This window comes from Cicer arietinum, chromosome 7 (genome assembly GCF_000331145.2).
Source record: "Cicer arietinum cultivar CDC Frontier isolate Library 1 chromosome 7, Cicar.CDCFrontier_v2.0, whole genome shotgun sequence".
NCBI classification, from domain to species: domain Eukaryota; kingdom Viridiplantae; phylum Streptophyta; class Magnoliopsida; order Fabales; family Fabaceae; genus Cicer; species Cicer arietinum.
In genome coordinates, this window is record NC_021166.2 from 6,028,551 (window position 1) to 6,049,278 (window position 20,728).

At 29.9% G+C, this 20,728-nt stretch overlaps 5 protein-coding genes across 8 annotated transcripts; 2 read left to right on the top strand and 3 right to left on the bottom strand.

Annotated features, from left to right (window-relative positions):
- Positions 1-1,048: 1,048 nt before the first annotated feature.
- LOC101509986 (uncharacterized) lies at positions 1,049-2,210 on the bottom strand. The gene has a single exon (XM_004508353.4). The coding sequence runs from the start codon at positions 2,038-2,040 to the stop codon at positions 1,237-1,239; it is 804 nt and encodes a 267-aa protein (XP_004508410.1). The 5' UTR covers positions 2,041-2,210; the 3' UTR covers positions 1,049-1,236.
- Positions 2,211-3,903: 1,693 nt separating this feature from the next.
- Positions 3,904-6,754, top strand: LOC101510304 (calcium uptake protein, mitochondrial-like). The gene is made up of 7 exons (XM_004508354.4): positions 3,904-4,323; positions 4,399-4,466; positions 4,527-4,750; positions 5,178-5,261; positions 5,393-5,600; positions 5,725-6,021; positions 6,134-6,754. The coding sequence occupies exons 1-7, from the start codon at positions 4,029-4,031 to the stop codon at positions 6,341-6,343; spliced, it is 1,386 nt and encodes a 461-aa protein (XP_004508411.1). The 5' UTR covers positions 3,904-4,028; the 3' UTR covers positions 6,344-6,754.
- A 615-nt stretch (positions 6,755-7,369) lies between these two features.
- LOC101494215 (protein ALP1-like) lies at positions 7,370-8,614 on the bottom strand. Its single transcript, XM_004508560.1, has one exon. The coding sequence runs from the start codon at positions 8,612-8,614 to the stop codon at positions 7,370-7,372; it is 1,245 nt and encodes a 414-aa protein (XP_004508617.1).
- A 718-nt stretch (positions 8,615-9,332) lies between these two features.
- On the bottom strand, positions 9,333-15,188 carry LOC101510637 (uncharacterized). 3 transcript variants are annotated; one of them, XM_073363928.1, is made up of 10 exons: positions 15,049-15,188; positions 14,255-14,530; positions 13,068-13,129; positions 12,829-12,984; positions 12,595-12,743; positions 11,377-11,475; positions 10,635-10,709; positions 10,073-10,240; positions 9,677-9,932; positions 9,333-9,531 (listed from the first exon to the last, which is right to left on the bottom strand). In XM_073363928.1, exons 2-9 carry the CDS (start codon positions 14,272-14,274, stop codon positions 9,756-9,758), a joined length of 906 nt encoding a protein of 301 aa, XP_073220029.1. In that variant the 5' UTR covers positions 14,275-14,530; positions 15,049-15,188; the 3' UTR covers positions 9,333-9,531; positions 9,677-9,755. The 3 variants fall into 3 exon arrangements, with proteins under 3 accessions (XP_073220029.1, XP_004508412.1, XP_073220030.1); XM_004508355.4 differs by lacking the exons at positions 14,255-14,530; positions 15,049-15,188 and having other exon boundaries at positions 13,068-13,305; XM_073363929.1 differs by lacking the exons at positions 11,377-11,475; positions 14,255-14,530; positions 15,049-15,188 and having other exon boundaries at positions 13,068-13,308.
- A 1,557-nt stretch (positions 15,189-16,745) lies between these two features.
- Positions 16,746-20,551, top strand: LOC101510959 (protein PHOX1). Of its 2 annotated transcripts, XM_012718047.3 has the most exons (4): positions 16,747-17,092; positions 17,625-19,392; positions 19,483-19,721; positions 20,272-20,551. In XM_012718047.3, exons 2-3 carry the CDS (start codon positions 17,625-17,627, stop codon positions 19,629-19,631), a joined length of 1,917 nt encoding a protein of 638 aa, XP_012573501.1. In that variant the 5' UTR covers positions 16,747-17,092; the 3' UTR covers positions 19,632-19,721; positions 20,272-20,551. The 2 variants fall into 2 exon arrangements, with proteins under 2 accessions (XP_004508413.1, XP_012573501.1); XM_004508356.4 differs by having other exon boundaries at positions 16,746-19,392.
- The last annotated feature ends 177 nt before the right edge of the window (positions 20,552-20,728 follow it).

The following is a 20,728-nucleotide window of genomic DNA, read 5'->3' on the forward strand; positions in this document are numbered from 1 at the left end:
AAAAAAATATTGTTATGTAAATTTTTTTCTTTATTTTTAAATATAACAAAAAAAATTCTAAAATTTACGGGGATGTAATTATTTTTTTTCTCAATTTTTAATGTATATAAAAAAATTTAGATATCTATGTATATACTGAAAAATTTTGTTTTCGAAAAACTTTTAGTTTTTTTTTTATATTCTCTATATTTATATATCAAAAAAATCTATATGTAAATTTTTTTATATGAATACATGTACCGGATAATAAAATGTAACGAAATTTGTAGTTTGTTGGGAGGAAATTGGGTCTGAAATTTTTTACCGTCTCTATGACAAAATGGCAAGGTAACATTGATTTCTTTTATTTTTACAAAAAAAATTGTGATGGTAGGAGTCAAATTGTAGGACTGTAGAGTCAAATTCCTGAAATGTTTATTGATCAACTAATTGTAATATGCTTATAGGAAATTTTGACAGGTTTGTTTATGTTATTCATTGTTATTATTTATGCATGTGAACTAGATTGAGTTCTAATGTATGTTGTGGTTCCTGCTTGAAATTGTTTTATATTGTAATTCATTTGATGAGTTTATGCATATTGATTAAGATCAAAATCTAGCTGCATATGTATTTGAAGGAAAAAGAATATTCTGTCACGACACATCAAATGTTTGATACATGAACTAATTAGATTCAAGATTTCAACAGTAAAATAGATATATAAATTCACTTTCACTGTTTCAAAACCAAACAAAATTCACGTAAATCAGACACGCTACAATTAAGAATCCAAGCAGCATTATAGCACAATAGCAAAATGTGACTTGCAGAGTGAAAAAGAGGTTTGATGAGAGATTGAATGAAGAAACATAGTTTAAAGGGTTCATTCTGTCATTACAATTTTTATACATATTTCAAAAATACACAACAACAAAAAACCAAAAGATCTCTGTAATTGACATCAATATTTTGTTGTCCGAAAATCATTTTATTTTTTGCCATGTCCTATAATCCATTGAAAATGAAGAGATTAATCAAATTGATTCATAATCGTTGTCTGCAATCATTGAAACAAATTAAGTATATAAACATAGTTGGAGAACAACTAGAAAGAAAGGTTTTTTAGCAGCAAAACAATATAATAATTTCATACTCTTAGATGCTACTTTACTATTATAAAAACTATTAATTAAAAAAAAATGTTTTGGTCACTCACCATAGAATCATACAAGAAAACAAAGACAAAAAAAACAATCAAGTTGGGTTGAGATCTTGAAACAGTGTAGGCCATAGTGTGCGTTCATCATCATAATCAAAATCACCTTTGGGCTTATTATAAGGACTAGTATAACCCATTGGGCTATCAGTTTCAACAGGAGTCCTTGATGTAATTCTTCTTGGACTTCTATTCTCAAGCATCAACATTCTTGGATCCAAAGGCCCAGATACTCTTGGACTCTTTATTGTTGTTGTTCCTGTGAATCTTCCATCAACAGGCCTATTTCTTAATGGGCTTCTATTTGTATATCTTCCATCAATTGGCCCAGATAACTTCAAAGCCTTATTGTTCACCATTTTCTTCTCATTCATTAATCTTCCATCTAATGGGCCTGAATATGGCATTGTTCTGCTTCTATACATTGAAACGTGCTTCTCTTCTTTAACATGTTCCTCACTCACATGTTTCTTCATCAATGCTCCTTTCCATTTCCCTTGATACCAATTTTGTTCATGTAATAGCATTGGTACCGGCATGTCCTTTTTATTAACATCTTCGTCGTCGCGAAAAACAAACTTGTTCATGCATTTCTTGATATACTTTTTGATGACTCTAGAGAGGTTTTTTGGTTTAAGTGATTCTTCTTGTTCTTCTTTTTTGACAAGTTTGAGAATCTCTAGCCTATGTTTGGCAATAGAGATTCCCATGCTTTGAAGAAACTCATGGTTGAAATAAGTTGCATCTTGTAATTGAAGCTCGTTGCGGGAAAAGATGAGGCCATAGTCATAGATGAGGGAAGGGTCAAGAGTAGTTTTGGATAACCATGAGAACCAATCCATAAGGTTGTGTTAAAAAATGGTAAGATATGGTGTTATAATGTTAGATGTGAGCTTTGAGATTTATAATATGATGGATAGATAGATAAGGAGGGATGGCTAAGGATAAATGTGGTGGGTATATGATATGGTTATTTATTTTGCTTTTTGAGACTAGTAGTGAGTAGAGACACTATAGGTTCCTACTTTCTAGTTATGTAGCTATTTTGTTTTTTTAATGAAATTTGGATGGTAGTTGAGATTGAGAATGCATTACAATGGCCAATTATTTGTTGAGTAGTTAAGGCAAATCAATTCGATAACCTACTACATAATTTGTCTATCATATTACAAGCAAATAATCAAATGAATGTTCAAAGTTCAAACCCTAGTAGTACCACTATTTAGCTCTTATACCTGCCCGCTTTAATTAGATATAATTAGATATAATTAGACAATAATAACGGTAGTTTGAACAAGAAAAAACGAGGAATAGAAAAAGCCATAACTACCTTTTGTGTCAAGCATCCCATGTGGGTCTTTGCTATGGTTCAATGAATTAATTACTCTCTAAAGTAAAGTCACATTTGTCTTTTTCAAAACATAACTGATGAGATCAAATAAGATGGGTGTAGGTGGCTGTAGTCATTGACAATAGATTTGGAAACGCCTAAATTTACAGAAAAATATAGATAAGGATTTTAATTTTGCTTTTGCTTTTAAAAATCATCTATTGTAATTTTATAAAGTTTAACAAAAATTATAATTTTAACAATATTTATTTATTTTTTCTTATATAATGCGATTTTTTTTATACAAATTATATAATGTTGATTTACTTACGCTTTGATTCATGTAAACGTTTTAAACTTTATTAATGGTCCAATCCAAGGTTTTTGTTTGTTAATGTGGTGCCTTAGCTGGAATTGACAGAGAAATGGGTATGAACATGGCTGAATCCAACTGATATCACGTGAAATATTAATAGTGAATTGATTGTTTTAGGTATTAATTGACTTAAAATTGGGGGGAAAAAAAAGAAGAAAAAAAGAGAAAAAAGGACAACACTAGTAGTTCTAAATTTTAATTTTATTTTTATATTAAGTAGTTCTAGACTTAGTTAACTGAAAGCTCTACCTCCCCTGTACATATTTATTACTCACTTTTTAACATACACCTGCATTTTCAACTACGTTTAAATTGTCATAAATATAAATTAAAAACTAGCAGTAATAAAGTTAAATTAAAAATGGGTATACTTTCTGTTTCATTATTTAATTACTAAATATATATATATATATATATTTACTGAAAAGTTTCGAATTTGAATATAGAAGAAAATATACGATTAAATTAAATTATATTATATTATATTAAGAAAGACAACTACTAAATATATTTTATTACTTAAAAAATTTATGAAAATTTCAACTCATCACGATAATATCAATTTTGATGAACAAAATTGTTACATGTAGTTTTTTGTTTCCTTAAAAAACTGTTATATATAGTTAACATATATAAACTTCACTTTGACGATAAAGGAATCTAAAACTTACAGTTAAAAATTTAGTAAATTTTGGAGAAAATTTTAAGATAAACCACCTTGGTGGATAAATGAATTAGTACTTCAAAAATTATCAAAAACTTTAATAATATTTTATGAAATCATAAGTTAATACTTTTTATGATATTATACTTATACAGTAATTTAATTAATATTGATAGAACGAGTTGAATTTTGAACAATACGTTTATTTGATTTGATTGTAAAGGGTGTCGTGGATATACATAAAGTTATAGTGATAGATAGTAAAGTTTGAGGTTATTTAGAACCACAAATAAACTTGGTAAGTTACAATCTGAGTAAAAGGATAAAGTCCACATATTTCCCGTTGAATCCGTTGATAACATATCTCAATCAATGTATGAATAATCACTCCAATCTTTTCTCTTTACAACCTCAATTTTCAATATTTGTATAGTTTTGAAACTCAACTCAACCTTATAGCATGTTTTCTTGGGGCAGAATATTCCAACTGTCTCTACGACGTAACATAAGACCGTTGTGTACCCAATCACAACGCTCCACCTCTTTTCGTTGGTCCAGACACGGTGGTACAGACTTTGACTCTTTTCTTAGATCAATAACTTCTGGGGTTGTTCTTGTGGGCTCCACATTAGGCTTTTGGTATTGCTCATCTTTATCTTCTCAAAATGCAAATTCTCTTCTTTCATTCGCTGATTATGACACTCAGGATCACTCTCAACCAAACGATGAAAACAAATCCAAATTCCTCTTCAATGGTAACTCTCCTTTGATTAATGCATTTCCATCATACATATCTTTTATTTGATTAATATGTTTCTGTTTTGCTGCAGATAGTTATAGAAGAAGAGTATTCTTCAATTATGAAAAACGTATTCGCTTGCAGAGTCCTCCAGAAAAGGTAATCATAAATTATTTGTTTAATGAATGTTTCAATATCTGACACCTTGTTTGCTTCCAGGTTTTCGATTACTTTGCGTCGATTCGAACCCCTGGTGGTGAGATTTTTATGACACCTGCAGATTTGATGCGTGCTGTTGTTCCTGTCTTTCCTCCTTCTGAATCACACCGTGTTAGAGAAGGTTCTCTAAGAGGGGATCAGGTTCCTGGTGCATTACAATGTGATCCTTCTGAGTTCTTTATGCTCTTTGACACAAACAATGATGGACTCATTTCTTTTGCTGAGTGAGTATTTGTTGTCTCTTTTATTTGCTAGTAAATTGTCTGTCATGAGAAATGTGAACTACATTAAGGCTATGTTTAGATAAATAACTTAATTAAGAACTTATAACATAAGTACGTATTGTATTATATAAGTGTTTATGTATAAGTTATTTTTCAAACAATAGATAAAATCAAATCAAATTGTTTTCATGTAAACTATAAGTAATTTTTAGACGTTATCCTGTGAAGAACTATTGAATTAAGCTGTGAGTAATTTATAAGCATGTCATGAGTTATTTTCATAAGCTCTCCATCATTGAAATAAGCTGAAAGCAGCTTTTAAACTGTCACGTAGATAAGCTCAGAGAAGTCCATACAAAGAGACTCTAACTCAGAGTTCATGTGCTAAGTTCATTGCATAACAAATCATCTTGTTTATGGAAACCAGGTACATATTCTTTGTTACTCTCCTCAGCATACCAGAATCCAGCTTTTCAGTGGCTTTTAAAATGTTTGATATTGACAATAACGGGTAGGAATCCTCACCTTTCATTTCCTTTAGAAAATGTCAAAACTTATAAGCTATATTTACAAACTACATTAAGTTTAGGCTTTCAACTTTGTTGATGGAATTTTTCAGTGAGATTTGTCTATTGTCAACAGGGAAATAGACAAAGAAGAATTCAAGAAAGTGATGGCGTTGATGCGATCTCAAAACCGACAAGGGGCTAACCACAGAGATGGACGTCGCCTTGGCGTCAAAACTTCAATAGAAAACGGTGGTCTCTTGGAGCATTTTTTTGGAAAAGATGGAAATACTTGCTTACAACATGAAAAGTTTGTCCAATTCTTAAGACAACTGCATGATGAGGTATTGAAATTCTTAATAGGTTTTGTGTTATTAAGTAACCTTAAAGATTGCAAATCTCTTTTTTACAAGATAATAACTTTTGGTTCTTAACTATATTATTCTGCTTTAATGAACTAATTTGCAGATCTTGAGATTAGAGTATTCTCATTATGATTACAATAAAAGAGGAACCATATCAGCCAAAGATTTTGCCCTGTCCTTGGTTGCATCTGCAGACATCAATCACATAAATAAACTGCTCGATAGGGTCGACGAATTAGACAATGATCCGCACATAACAGGCATAAGAATTACGTTCGAGGAGTTCAAAGCTTTCGCAGAGTTGCGCAGGAAGTTGCAGTCATTCTCTCTGGCCATATTCAGTTATGGAAAAGTTAATGGAGTGTTGACAAAAAATGATTTTCAAAGAGCAGCATCTCAAGTACTAATACTTCCCTATGCCTAAAAAATAAATTGCAGTACTAACCTATTGATCATTTTTAATCCACGAATAACACATTATATTATTATGGTATCATGTAATGTTCGTGCAGGTATGTGGCATCAATGTTACAGATGAAGTGCTCGACATTATTTTTCATGTGTTTGATGCGAACCGTGATGGGAGCTTAAGTGCAAGCGAATTTATTCGAGTTATACAAAGAAGAGAAAACAGTGCATCGCGTTTCGGCTTTGGGAGTGTGATGTCATGCTGGTTGAACTGTGTAACTAGTAACTGTTCATCAGCTAAGCTTCAAATATGATTGGATGCGTACATGAGGATCCATTTTCACCTCTCAGGAACTAAAAGAAAGGTGGGATATGCATTTTGGTTTTACAGTCATGGACAAATTCAACCATATGCAGCGTCAAGTTAGGGAAACTGGTTGAAGGTTCAATCCTGTATCAATGGAGATTTACAATGACACTGTCAAACCATGATTACATGGCTTCTGTCTGCTCAGAATGCACAGATTTCAAGTCTTCATGTTTTGATACTTGTACATACAGACTTTTGCTTCTCTTAGCTTTTGTTTCTATTTGGTCATCTTACCCTAGCGTTAATGCTTGTAATATAAAGGTTTAACCTACAATGACTAGATCAGTTATCGAGAGTTTGACTACAAGTCATACTTTGCAATTTCAGAGCATTATGAAGTCTGTTTTCCACAGATGAATTCATGCCTAAGTTCATTGGACTTGATCAAAGCAAAAGTTACACAAAGAACTGAAAAGGCTAAAAAGTAATATAAAAAATAGGTATTTAAGAACAATTAATACTAATTAAGGTCACTGGACAAAGTTACTAACTACTCAATTGCTCAATCATTAAGCACTCCATAACAAGTAGTTTTTCATAATATCAGTCATTAATTACGACAATGACAAACACTCAGGGGCTGTAAATACATACAATTGTGAGATTCCAATTCAAGGTGGTGTTGTTTGACGTCACAAGCAAAAGCTTCTTTGCTGCAAGCGCAATGCACACACTCAACTTAAGTTATAACAATATACCAAATTTGTTGCCCATCAATGTATATACGGTTCCATATGTCTAATATTGATGTTGCATGTTAACAAAACAAGTCTCGGAAAAACTGAATGATTGATACCAAAGCTCTCCGTGGTATAGTAACAACTAACAAGCACCTAGAACATGACAACATGCTATTCAAAAAGGTATCAGGATCAAGTCCAAATCATTGTTCAATTTGCAAATCTTAAGTGAAAATATACTTGCCAACCAGCCCGAAAATAAACATGTTACCAAATCAGTCCCATAGCATTCACCTTCTAAGGTTCACCCGACTCAAATGCAAAGCAAGTGCATCCCTTATGCTCACTGCACTCTCATCAACCACACCATCAAAAGCAACAACATCCCCTTCCTTCCCTTCCTTTTCCACACAATTCACACCTTTATCTACAAACGTAGGATCGTTACATTTAATAAGAAAATTATGCAACAAACAACCAGTAACAACAACAAACGGCAAATACTCAACACACTCTTTTTTCCACTTCCTTGAATCCGACAGAAGCTGCCACCTAGTACGAAGCCTCCCAAAAGCATCAACAAACAACCCCATTGCACTACTATGAGCACAATTGAATGCTCTTTCAGCTGAACTAAAACTATCTTCTTCATTCACTCTATTATAAGGTGTTAAAAGCCAAGGAAAAAGGGGAAAACATGAATCACCCAAAATATACTGAGGAACCAAACGACCATCGCCTAGCTTATAAGATGGTCCATGTAACAATTCCTTAGATTCCTCAACATCATGATAAAGCTTAGTTTCATGTAAAATTGTTTCGGGTTTCATTGTATTTGGCCACCCAGCTGAAACATCTAAGAATCTACCTTCAGAATCTACCAACGCTTGAACCATCAAAAACACATTTTTATCCAAAAATTCATCTTCAATTTCAAATCCATACAGACCCAAAACCCCAAAACAATTGGGAAGCGAACTCCAACCGAAACCCACAACCACTCTTTCGGAATCAGTACGAAGCTCGAAGAGATTCCCTAAATTATCGGTAACCGCTTTGCAGACGGTGAAGAATGCACGGCAAGCGTCGGAGGGAGAAATTCCAAAGCGGCGCGCGACGGAAGGGTAACCTGCACCGTGAGCTAATCGGAAAATAGCGGCGGCTAGGGCACAATCGGGTGAAATTTGGGGGAGAGAGGATTTGATCGAAGGGGAGAGGAGATCGAGGAGGTGGTGGAAGGAAGGATTGGACATGCGGAAAGCGTCGAGCCATCGTGAATCGGAAAGGGAGGTAGAGGAAATGAAACGGCGGAACCAGGAGGGAGAGGAGAGAGAAAGAGGGAGTGAGGGTTTGGGGAAGAGAGAGAGAGAAGAGATAAGGGAATCGAGAAGGAGAGATTGAGAAGGGAGAAGAGTGAGGTCGTTTTGAGAGAGAAAAGAATGTGCTGTGAGTGTTACTTTGGAGATTATGGTCAATAGATTCTTATGCTTTCTCTCATTGCCTTTCTTCTTCGTCTTGCGTTTTCCGGCAACCATGCTGGTGCTGTGCTCGAAAGGGGAATTTTTTTGTCTTTCTCTATAAAGTAATCTAACTTTAGATAATAACACCACTCTTTATCTTTTTTAAACTTCAACTATCGTAATCTTTTAAAAATAAATATTAATCATTATTTTTATTATTTATTATTTATTAAATAATCAATTTAATAAAAATAATAATAAATAACATAAATTTCGTGTTAAATTATGATCAATAATTATTTCGATCAAAATTTAATTTTAAAATTTTCATTAAATAAAGTTCATTAATTACTTAACTATTAAATTATCTCGTTTAATCCAATTAATATTGAGACTTATGATACTTGCTAACATTAAGAAAGTTGAAAAACTTACCATTCACAAAGTTAAGTTTCTATAAATTAATTGTGTCTTCATTAATTCAAGTAATATTGAACTTATAACATTAATATAACAACTTTTAAATTTATAATGATTATTAGGACGAGAGCAAAAATAACAAAAACTAAACAAAAAAATTTTGATCGGTTATTTTCACTCATTTGTTTCCATGATCTCCATAAAATAAAAAGGTAAAAAAATTTGACCTCTCAATAAAAAATTAATATTTATTATTATTGTATTTCGTTAGTCATTGCTATCATACTACATAGTGTTTATGTTGTGTATGTCCAGGAAAAGATTTAATTTTACACAAATGAATGTGCGATCGGGAGCAAAACGGTCATGAATCAAACTACTTTGGATAAATACTCACAATTACATTTAAGTTTTAGAATGTAATGTAAAAATGTGAATGTAATACTAAAGAGTAATGATACATTCATACATCGAGAAAATTTGTCTACATAAAAATAACATTATGTCAAAATTTTGAAGAAAAAATCGTATCGGCATTGAGGAAATGATATCTCGCCAAATTTCCATACACTCTGCAACAACAAATATATTATTAAAAAATATTAAATATATATAATGATCTCGCTGTCAAAAAGATATAAACTACATAATTAATGATCTCAAAAACTTGTTTTTTTCGAGGAAATCAATGTTAATTAAAAGAAGTTAGCAGGTTACCTATATATTCTTGTGAGACATGATCCTTTTTCTCATTTTCTGCACTATTTATCATTGAGTCCTCCTTCTCTTATTGTCATTATAATTGAAGTCTTTTTAAAATATTAGAATTATTTTCAGGTAATCCAAGTTTAAGTTCAACTGAAACATCATCATTGTATTCAATATTTGATAGTGAGACTGGTGCCAAATTCAGATCACACACACCAGTTTTAGAGGAAACATGAAATTGAGTTTGAGAATCAGGTCTCCCTTTCTGCATATCAAAATTGCAATTTCAACAATAAGATAAATTATTGCCTAATTTTGAATGGAATAAGAAGTTTTATAAAATTCATATAATTTTAGGTATTTCAACAGAATAATCATAATAAATACAAATCATAACATATTTACCATAATAAGAATATTAGAGTTAGTTTCAGGTAATCCAAGTTTAAGTTCAGTTGAAACATCAGCATCATCGTATTTAGGATTCGGTAGTGAGACTAGTGTCAAACTCGGAACATGGACATGAGTTTCAGAGGGAACATGAAATTGAGTTTGAAGATCAGGTCTTTCTCCCTGCATATCAAAATTGCAATTTCAAAGATAAGATAAATTATTGCCTCTTTTTGGATGGTATAAAACATTTTATATAATCATATAATAATAGTATGAATGTCAGTTTAAGTATTTAAACATTTGAGCTAAAATCAAATATATATTATTTTGATCATATATATGACCTTGTGAATTTCATTAGAAATAAGTCATGTACATCAGTTGAAAAGAAATGAAAAAATTATTAAGAATTGACTTCATTAGGATTAATGGAGCTGAGTATTTCTAATTGATTCGACTTTAACTTAATCTAATTAAATATTTAAGTCCAAAAATTTAATTAAAAAAATATGGCATGTAACTATACAAATTTATATAACTTTTAAGATTTAATTAACTAAGTGAGAAGTTAAACCTGCAAATAGGCGAAAGCATTCTGCAATGTCCAACACGGATAACAAACATGAGTTTCGGGAGCAGGACCTTTACTCTGCCAATAAAAATTGTAATATCAATTATTAGCTTCTTTTGAATGGTATAACTAAAATAAAATATTTATTTGTTTTAACCCTTCAAATTTCATTAGAAAGTAGTCATTAGTTTGTTTTAAAAATGAGTAAAATAAGACTAAGAATCGACCCCGTCAGAAATGAAATTCAGGTATTATCAATTGATTTGATTTTAATTAAAATGAATCTCACTGCACACTTTATTACATCCATTTAATGGTATAAAAAATTTAATATAAATCATATAATTATAATATAATATTGACGGCATTCAGATATTTAAAATTTTAATAAATGAGCATACAATTTTAAGCTGTAAATTCGTATAAACATTCAATGATGTCGAATTCGGAACATAAACATGAGTATTAAGGGGAACACGAACGTTAGTTTCTAAAACATAACCCAGCCAATCAACTTTGGAATATCAATTGAAAGCTAAATTATTGTCTTATTTACAATGGTATAAAAAGTTTTAAAAATATGTTCATATAGATATTTAAAAATTATAGCTAAAATGAAATATGTTTTTTGTTATAACCCATCAAATTTCATGAGAATGGGGTCATTTAGGTTGATTAAAAATGAAATGTAATTAAACCAACATGTAAAACTCTTAAATTAATTTAAATGATTAGAAAGTTAGACCTGCAAATGTGTAAAAACATTGAATGGTGGGCAACTTGGAACAAGAAAAGATGTTTCATCAGGAACTTGAAAATGAGTTTGGGGAGCACGAATGTGTCTCTGCCAATCAAAATTACAACATCAATGAGAAGACAAATTATTGCCTCCCTGTTAAAATATCAGTAAACAGTTGAGTATAATCAATTAATTGAAGTATTGAACAACGATAAGATGAAATATCATTAGACGAACCGGGAATGAAATATCTAAAAAGTTTAAAATTTAATTAAATGTGTAGAAGGTTAAACCTGCACCAAATCATTATTGCCTTTTTTTTACTAAATTTACTGCCTTCTTTTAAATGGTATAAAATTTTATATATTTTTTTTATTTTTTTATAAAAAGTTAAAAGATTTAATTGCATATTTAGTCCCTCTATTATTAACAATTTACGGAATTAGTCTTCTATTTTAAAAGTCGACATTTTGATTCCTTTCTTATATTTTTAAACTAAAAAATAATACTTTGATATATTTTTAATGACATGACATACACTTTTATAATATTGAACTATCTAAATGAATTAATTATTCATATGTTATTAATTAAATAAAAAATATCAAAATTTAAACTTAAATTTTTACGACGTTTTATTTTAATTTTATAGGTATTAATCATTATATGTCATTCTATCATACCAATTTCGTGAATAAAAAAAAATAGAAGTTATTTAACAACTGAACTTTTTAATTTGGTATTTAACAAATTACGTTTAATTGCAGTTTTGATTCTTTTATTTTTATCAATTTACAAAATGTCAACGGTTTTAGTTCCTCACTTGAATTTTTTAACTAAAAAAATGACGATTTAACATATTTTAAATAATGTGACATACAATTTTATGATATAGAACAATCTAGATGCATTAATTAAATTATAAATATAAAAAATTTATAAAGTCGAAAATTAAGATTTTATAAATGTTAATTATTCTATATCATTATATCATATGTTACATTAACTCGAATTAATACAAATAAAAGACTAAAATAAATATATCTTTTACTTAGCTCCTCTGAATCTCATGAAAACAGAGTTATGTAATTTGGTCAAAATGTAAGCAGAATAATGGAATGTTATAAAACTTTTGAGTCCAAATATATTAAACAAATAGAATATAATTAGATTTGGATATATGTAAAAATTTGGAAATTAAATAAAATAAGTAAGAAGTTAAACCTGAAGAATAATGGGAACATCCTTGAGTTGAAAAAAATCTGTTGGCATCGTAGTTAATGCTCTAAACCTATAATTAAGACCCTGCAAGTATTTCTCAACTTTCTCCAAATTTCTTCTAAGTGCTTCATCATAATCACCATCATACGTCACTAGTGATTAACACACACATCAACAATCAACAATTAATTGAATTGAATTGAATTGAAAGTTGAAAAGAAAGATTAATAGAATTACCATAAAGAGGAAGATAATTAGTATGGGTTTTAAGAAATTGAATAAATTGATATTGATTCTGTTCTAGTAAGTGGATATCAATCGCAATCCCATCAAAAGGAAACACGTTTTCTCGCATGAGTTTGATAGCAACTTGAATCCCAGAGCATGCGGTAACTGCAACATGGAATTAGAAAGAAAAAAGATTAATTATGAATTAACTTAAAAAGATTAAGAATAGTATGATTAAATTAAGCAACCTTGAAAATTGAATTGACGAAGTAGGTTAATGGCGTTGATGTCATGATAGATTGCAAGAAACCTGAAAGCAGTTTGCGAATTATGCATTGTAAATTGAAGAAATCAATTAATCAAGAACTGGCTGTTGTGCTAGACTGCTAGTTAGTTATCAAATCAAATACTCAAGAATTATAATAGCGGCACGGAAATATATAATGTTCCAGATTAATATATCAAATTACATTTTTTGGAATATATACTTTCTTATAAAAACATTTTTCACCGTATATTATGTAGGTACATAATAATATATATTGACAACATGGAAAAATATAAAAATACTATTGTGTACGACCACAAATTCGTGCAAATCCGGGGAATGTACCTTGTGGCAAACTTGTCATTCAATATATTATTCAGTTTCTGTTTTTTTTTTTTTTTTTTTTTTTTTTTTTTTTTTTTTTTTTTTTTTTTTTTTTTTTTTTTTTTTTTTTTTTTTTTTTTTTTTTTTTTTTTTTTTTTTTTTTTTTTTTTATTTCATTTACATTCACATTTTCACCAAAATTTATCATCGTACCCATATTATAACATCAAATTAATGACATAAGAATAGGAACAAGAACTTACGGATTTATGGAGTATTAATATAGCTTCAGATATGTGGAGAAATATATTTTTTTAATGGAGAAATGTTATTTAGGAGAACATGTAGCTATAATTTATTTGATATTAAAATATTTAGAAATTATATTGATTTTATTTTTTTAATCTTAATCTTAGAATTTTTTTATTATTATTTTTTATTCACTCTTGTAATTTTGAATTTGAACTAAACATTAAAAAAAAATGTTTTCAAATCTTAAAAATCCATAAAGTAGTTTGAAATGTTAAAAATCTGCAACATAATCCATTAAAATCCAAACTTAAAAATTATGATTGTCAAAAAAGTATTTAAAAAATCTTAAAATTCAATTACATTCTTATAAATAAAGTCTTTTAAAATTTTCAAAAATTCTTTTTGTTAAAATGATCTTTTAAAATCTTAACATTTTTTTAGCGAAGAAAATGAAAATATAGATAGGAGAGATATTAAATGAAAATCTTAACATTCTTTTTGTACATATTGAATGATATACACCGATAATGAACTTAATCAAGCCTTCATTTCATCCTATTAACCACCCATATTTTAATGTTGAAACATTACCTATATATTTTGTGAGACATGGTGATCCTCTTCTACATTATTTTTCATTAGATTGTGTTTCTCTTATATATTGTCTTTATCATTGAAATCTTTTCCACTACTAAAGTCAGACACTTCGTCGTAATCCAAATTTAAGTTCAATTGAAACACTGATATCTTTGTCTTCATCATATTCAAAATTCTTCAATGATAACCACTAGGAACTTGTTGACTTCAAGATCTCAAAGCTCCACTTACTAAGGAGGGTCTAGCATGAGTTTTAGGAGCATAATCAAACTGTCAATCAAAATTGCAATATCAATAACAAGATAAATTATTGTCTCTTTTTCAATGATAGATTATTTTTTTTACATAATTCATATGATCATACGTTTATTTTATCTAATTAAAAAAATTAAAATCTAAATGAAATCAATTTTTTATTATAACTCATCTAATCTCATGAGAATTGAAATAAGTGATATAATTTAATCGAAAAAATAAATAAAATCTAATATTTGAAAGTTATTTCCCTCGGAAATAAAACTCACATGTATTTTGAATTGATTTTTTGCGTTCTCTAAACTTGCTTTAGTTGTCACTAACATTATTATAACCACCCGTCACTAGTAGTAATTAACACACAAATCAGTAATTAATTAAATTAAATGATATACAATTAATTAAGTAGTTAATTAAAGGAAACAAGTGCATTTTTATAATAAGAAAATTATATCGAAAAAGCATATAACGAAATGTATTTTATCAGATTTCGTCAAAAATTAACTAAAAGAAAGATTAATACAATTACTTACTATAAACAGGAAGGTTAACTTCGCTTCCAAGAAATTCAAATCCAATTTGTTGTGCCAAATGAATATCAGTCGCTATTGCATCAAAACGGACCTTATTTTCTCTAAGAGTTTCAGAGCAACTTGAATCCCAAAGCATTGGGTAGCTGCAATATATGCACAAGATTAAATAATAAAATTAAAAAAATCAAGACATAACTTCAAGCATACATGTTTAATATAATAATGTGCATGTATATTATAATTTGATTAACGAACATTTTTTTTATACAAATAACTGCCTAGTGTGCAACTTATTAGGATTAACTGATTATCTAACAATTGTTTTTTTAATTTAATTGTAGTTTTAATTATTCTATTATTATCAATTTACAAAAATGGTTCTCTATTATAAAAATCGGCAATTTTTGTTTCTTTTTTAGATTTTTGAACTAAAAAAGACAAATTTCTCCCTCAGATTTTTTAATTAAAAAAATACAGAATTGAGATATTTTTAATGATGTGACATACAATTCTATGATATATATCTAAATGCATTAATTATTTATATTACATTAATTAAATTAAAAATATGAAAATTTTATGAAGTTGAAATTTAAATTTTTACTGCATTTTATTTTAATTTCATGAATGTTAATCATTTTACATTATCGCATGATATGTTATATTATTTAAAATATGTCATGTCATCATTTTTTAATTAAAAAATCAGAATAAAAGACTAAAACTGTCGACTTTTAAAATAAGGAGACCAATTTCATGAATCATTAAAAATAAATAGACTAAAATTGTAATTAAGTATTTTTCTTTTTTTTTTTTATAAAAAAGTAACGATTACTATTGGTTTTGTTTATAAATCAATCAAATATACTAAGTATAATAGCGGAAATAATATGTTGGAGTGTTATAATATATTTGTGTCAAAAAGAGATAGTTAATTAGTGATGATATTATTTTAGTTAAAAATAAAAAACATTCAATTTATTTTTTTCATATAAACTACGTAATGACTATACTTCATCATAGTAAAAAAAAAAAACGTAAATTTTATTTATAAAAAATAGTTAAATATATTTTTATTTATATAAATTCTAGATCTTTTAAGTCTAGTCCCTGTAAAAAAAATATATAATTTTTATAAGTATTTTGCAAATCTAATTTAAAAAGGAGTTAAATATCAAATTTTAAATTTCATAAACTCAAAATAAAAGTAAAAAAAAAAAACGAATTATAAATCGAGTTTTTAATTCACATTTTGTAAAAAAACATTTTATAATATTGTAATCATATTTATTAAAAATCATTCAAAAAATACACATTGATCTGACATTAGAGATTAAAAGTGTATATAAAATAATTTTATAAAAATTAAGTTATATTTAACACAATCCTTCTTTTATAACTCTAAAAAGTATTAACTCTAAAAAATATTTATGTTATATTTAAAACGAAAGGATGCATGGAGATATAAATTGAGACCAAATCCTATTATTTATTGTATTAAAAAAATCGTACTATATTGTATTGAATAAAAAAAATCATTTATTGTATTAACCAAATCACACTAGATATCAAAATAAATGTATATCCTGCATATGAATACAAATTAAAAATCATTTCTATCATGGTATATAGATTAAAATCTATCTATTAGTGAATTAATCTCATGAAACAAAACAAAATAATAATGGAAAGAATGTTGCAATACTTGGATTTGTCTTTTGAGTTGGGACAACAATTTGGTTTTTCTGTCGTGCTTTTGTAGCGTTAACGTCAAGGCTGCACAAAACCATTCCTTCCCACATACAAAAGCACCTTTCGGTTTCTCACATTACAATCTTCCTTTCAAAGTTTCAACCTTTTCTGTTTTCCCATACATTTTCTTTCTCACCCAGATAGGTTTCTCTCTGCTTCTTCCCAGTTTTGCTTTTTTTCAGTTTTCTAGAAGATCAGAGTGAACCTTCAAATCCCAGTTAGGGTTGTTCTTTCCACTCTCTCAGTTGGAGTTTGTATATTAGCTGAAAAAAATCATAATTTGGAGAGACGGGTACGTTTTTGTTTACTGTTTTCATGCCATTAAAATTATTAGTGTCAAGTTGATTATCTCTAAGTTCTTTCCTTTTACATTGTCTTTGTGGAAGCCCTTGTTCTTGTGTTGTGTATGCACTTGGTTTATTAATTACTAAAATAAAAAATATACCTTTTTTTCTAACTGGCTTTTGAGTCTTGAGTGAACTGAACTTTAAGTAGCATTGTGGTGTAAGGATAGTTTATTACTTAGATTAGTTTCTATATTGTTTTATTTTGAGTTCAAAATGGGGAAGAAAAAGAAGGTAGTAGGAGGAGAAACAAATGAAGATGGTGTAGGAAATAGCATTAGCATCCCCGTATCGAATTACAATGACACTATATCATTTATATCCATGTCTAAAGAGTTGAAGGATGAAGGAAATAAGCTGTTCCAAAAGAGAGACCTAGAAGGAGCTATACTAAAATATCAGAAAGCCCTAAAATTGCTTCCAAGAAATCATATCGATGTGTCCTATCTGCGGAGTAACATGGCTTCTTGTTATATGCAGATGGGACTCGTCGAGTATTCAAGGGCAATTCACGAATGCGATTTGGCTCTCGAAGTAATGCCGAATTATAGTATAGCAATGTTGAAGAGGGCAAGGTGTTATGAAGCTTTAAATAGGCTGGATTTAGCTTTGAGAGATGTTGGTACTGTTGTGAAGATGGATCCAAATAATACAATGGCATTGGAGATCTTAGAAAGGGTGAAAAATGCACTTGAGGAGAAAGGATTGAGAGTGAACGATACGAAAATTGAGTTACCTCTGGATTATGTTGAACCACCTAATGCTTTGCCTCCGGAAAAGGCAGCGAAAGAGAAGGCACGCAAGAAGAAGAGCAATAAAGAGGAAGAAAAGCCTGTTAATAACAAAATTCTAGAAAAGAATGCTGAGGAAAAATTCGAAGAGATGATGAAGACTGACGAAACTATTGTAGTCTTAGAGAAGAAAACTAGCAAATCCAAAAAGAAGAAGGCAAAGGGAAAAATTGATGAGAATGAGGTTGATACTAAGGAAATCATAGAGGAGAAAAGTAATGGTAGAAAGAAAGATGTACCTAAGAAAACAACAAAACTTATTTTTGGCGATGACATAAGATGCACTAAATTACCTGTTAATTGTACCCTCTTGCAGTTACGAGAAGTTATTTGTGACAAATTCGCAAGCCTAGGAGCTGTTCTTGTCAAATACAAAGACCAAGAAGGTGATTTGGTTACAATCACTTGTGATGATGAGTTAAAATGGGCTGAAATGGGATCTCACGGTTCTATCCGACTGTACATAGTAGAAGCTACTCCTCAGATGGATCCATTATTCGAGAAACATAAAGCAAATGAGGGGGGAATTTGTGTCAACAGTGCATTTGAGAATGGTTGTGTGAGAAAAGTAAGGGAAATTAATATCTCATCTTGCATTGAGGATTGGATTATTCACTTTGCTGAACTTTTCAAGAACCATGTTCGGTTTGAATCTGACAAATATTTAGATTTTCATGAACTTGGGGTGAAGCTCTCTAATGAGGCTTTGGATGAGACAGTTACAAGTGAAGAAGCACAAGGCCTATTTGACATGGCAGGAGATAAGTTTCAAGAGATGGCTGCTCTAGCACTGTTTAACTGGGGAAACGTGCATATGTCTAGGGCAAGGAAGAAAGCATATTTCACAGAAGATTCTTCACAGGAGAATCTACATGAACAAATCATAAGTTCATTTGAGTGGACACAGAAAGAGTACGTGAAAGCCGGGGAAAAATATGAAGCAGCCATTAACATGAAGTCAGATTTTTATGAAGGCTTCCTTGCACTAGGCCAGCAGCAGTTTGAGCAAGCGAAACTTGCTTGGTATCATGCACTCATTAGTAATGTAAATTTAGTTGCATGGCCTTCCACCGAGGTTTTTCAGCTGTACAACAAGGCTGACGATAATATGAAGAAAGGAATGCAGATGTGGGGAAAATCAGAAGAGCGGCACCGGAATAAAAACTCTAATTCAACCAACGTTGGATTAAATTTGCAGAAGATGGAGTTGGATGAGGTTTTGGAAAATATATCCTCTGATGAAATTGCTACACAAGAGGCAAATATGAGGTCTCAAATAAATCTCCAATGGGGCTTCATGTTGTATGAAAAGTCAATTACAGAATTCAAATTAGGGCTATCGACATGGCATGAATCGCTGGAAGTTGCAGTTGAGAAGTTTGAACTAGCTGGAGCTTCTCCAACAGATATAGCTGTACTGCTGAAGAACCACTGTTCAAACAATACTGCAGTAGATGGTATGTTTTTCAAGATAATTATAAGGCTTAAGCTAAGTAGATATAATGATACATGTTCATAATTTCACACATGCTTACTTTTTGACTCAGGTGTGGCATCCAACATTGATGAAATCGTACAGGCATGGAATGAGATGTACAAAGCTAAAAAGTGGCATGATGGAGTTCCATCATTTCGTTTGGAACCGTTATTTAGAAGGAGAGTTTCAAGAATTTATCGTGCTTTCGAGCTTACATAGTTGCAACTTTTTCTCCAAGTATATGATGAATAACAGCAGTAAGAGTCACCTAGGCTGCTTCTGTGCCAGAAATGCTATTGTCATCAGAAGGTAACTGAGAATTTGACATCCATACAGATAAAATTATTTTCATTGATTTTATCGAAGTAGTAGTTCTGGTTGTTTATTGTGTTGAATAATCTTCTCGATTTGTTTTTAGCTATATTAATTTGTGTAGAAAGTTAATTGCATAAGCGAATATTTTTCCCAATCTTTTCTTCAATGTGTCATGATGAAGATTAGTTGCAAATACGATATCTAAAACATGTTAGTACCTCCTATAAAATTTACTGCATTATGATGTGTATTCAAATAATAATATTTTGACCAAATAGTGGTTCTATGAATCTGATATTAACTAAGTATTGCAACTGTCATATACATTCATTAACGACATTCATTTAATAGGCATTGATGGTTGATAATGACTATTTTTTTCATGTAATTATCTAGAAATAGATGATAATCAACCCTTTGTTATATACATGTATGCCATTGCTTAGTTGCATTATTTACCCTCCGTTGATCCTTTATGCTTTCTTTTAAAATATGAAATCGAGATTTTTGGTGACAGACAACATTGGTTTTACCTATTTTGCAGGTTATTCTTGCTACTTTTAAGGGTTCGGATTCAACGTTATACTTATAAAAATCATTTTTTTTCATTGCGCTGACATGTTCCAAGAGCACATGGGTCTGCAAGTTTCTTTGCACATTGGGAAGATGGCGTTGCAAGAATCACTTTTTACTTAGTTTCTGCCGCTGCCCATGTTACCTTCTCTTGATTTATTAGATTTCTAGTGATTGGTAGAATATTGAATTTGTATCAAAGGGAGAGATTTGTTGTTGTTAGTGTAGATTTGAATTTTCTGATTGGTTGATGATGGTGTTTATTTAAACTAATTTTACATTGGAATCATGTATAAGACTAGAAATCCAAGCTAGGCGTGAGAATTTGGAGGGTAAAATTGACAAATCCAAGCTACATGATAATTAGAGTTGTATATGAAAAAACAGATGTTATTTCCAAGTTGCAACATCTGTATACTATTGCCAAG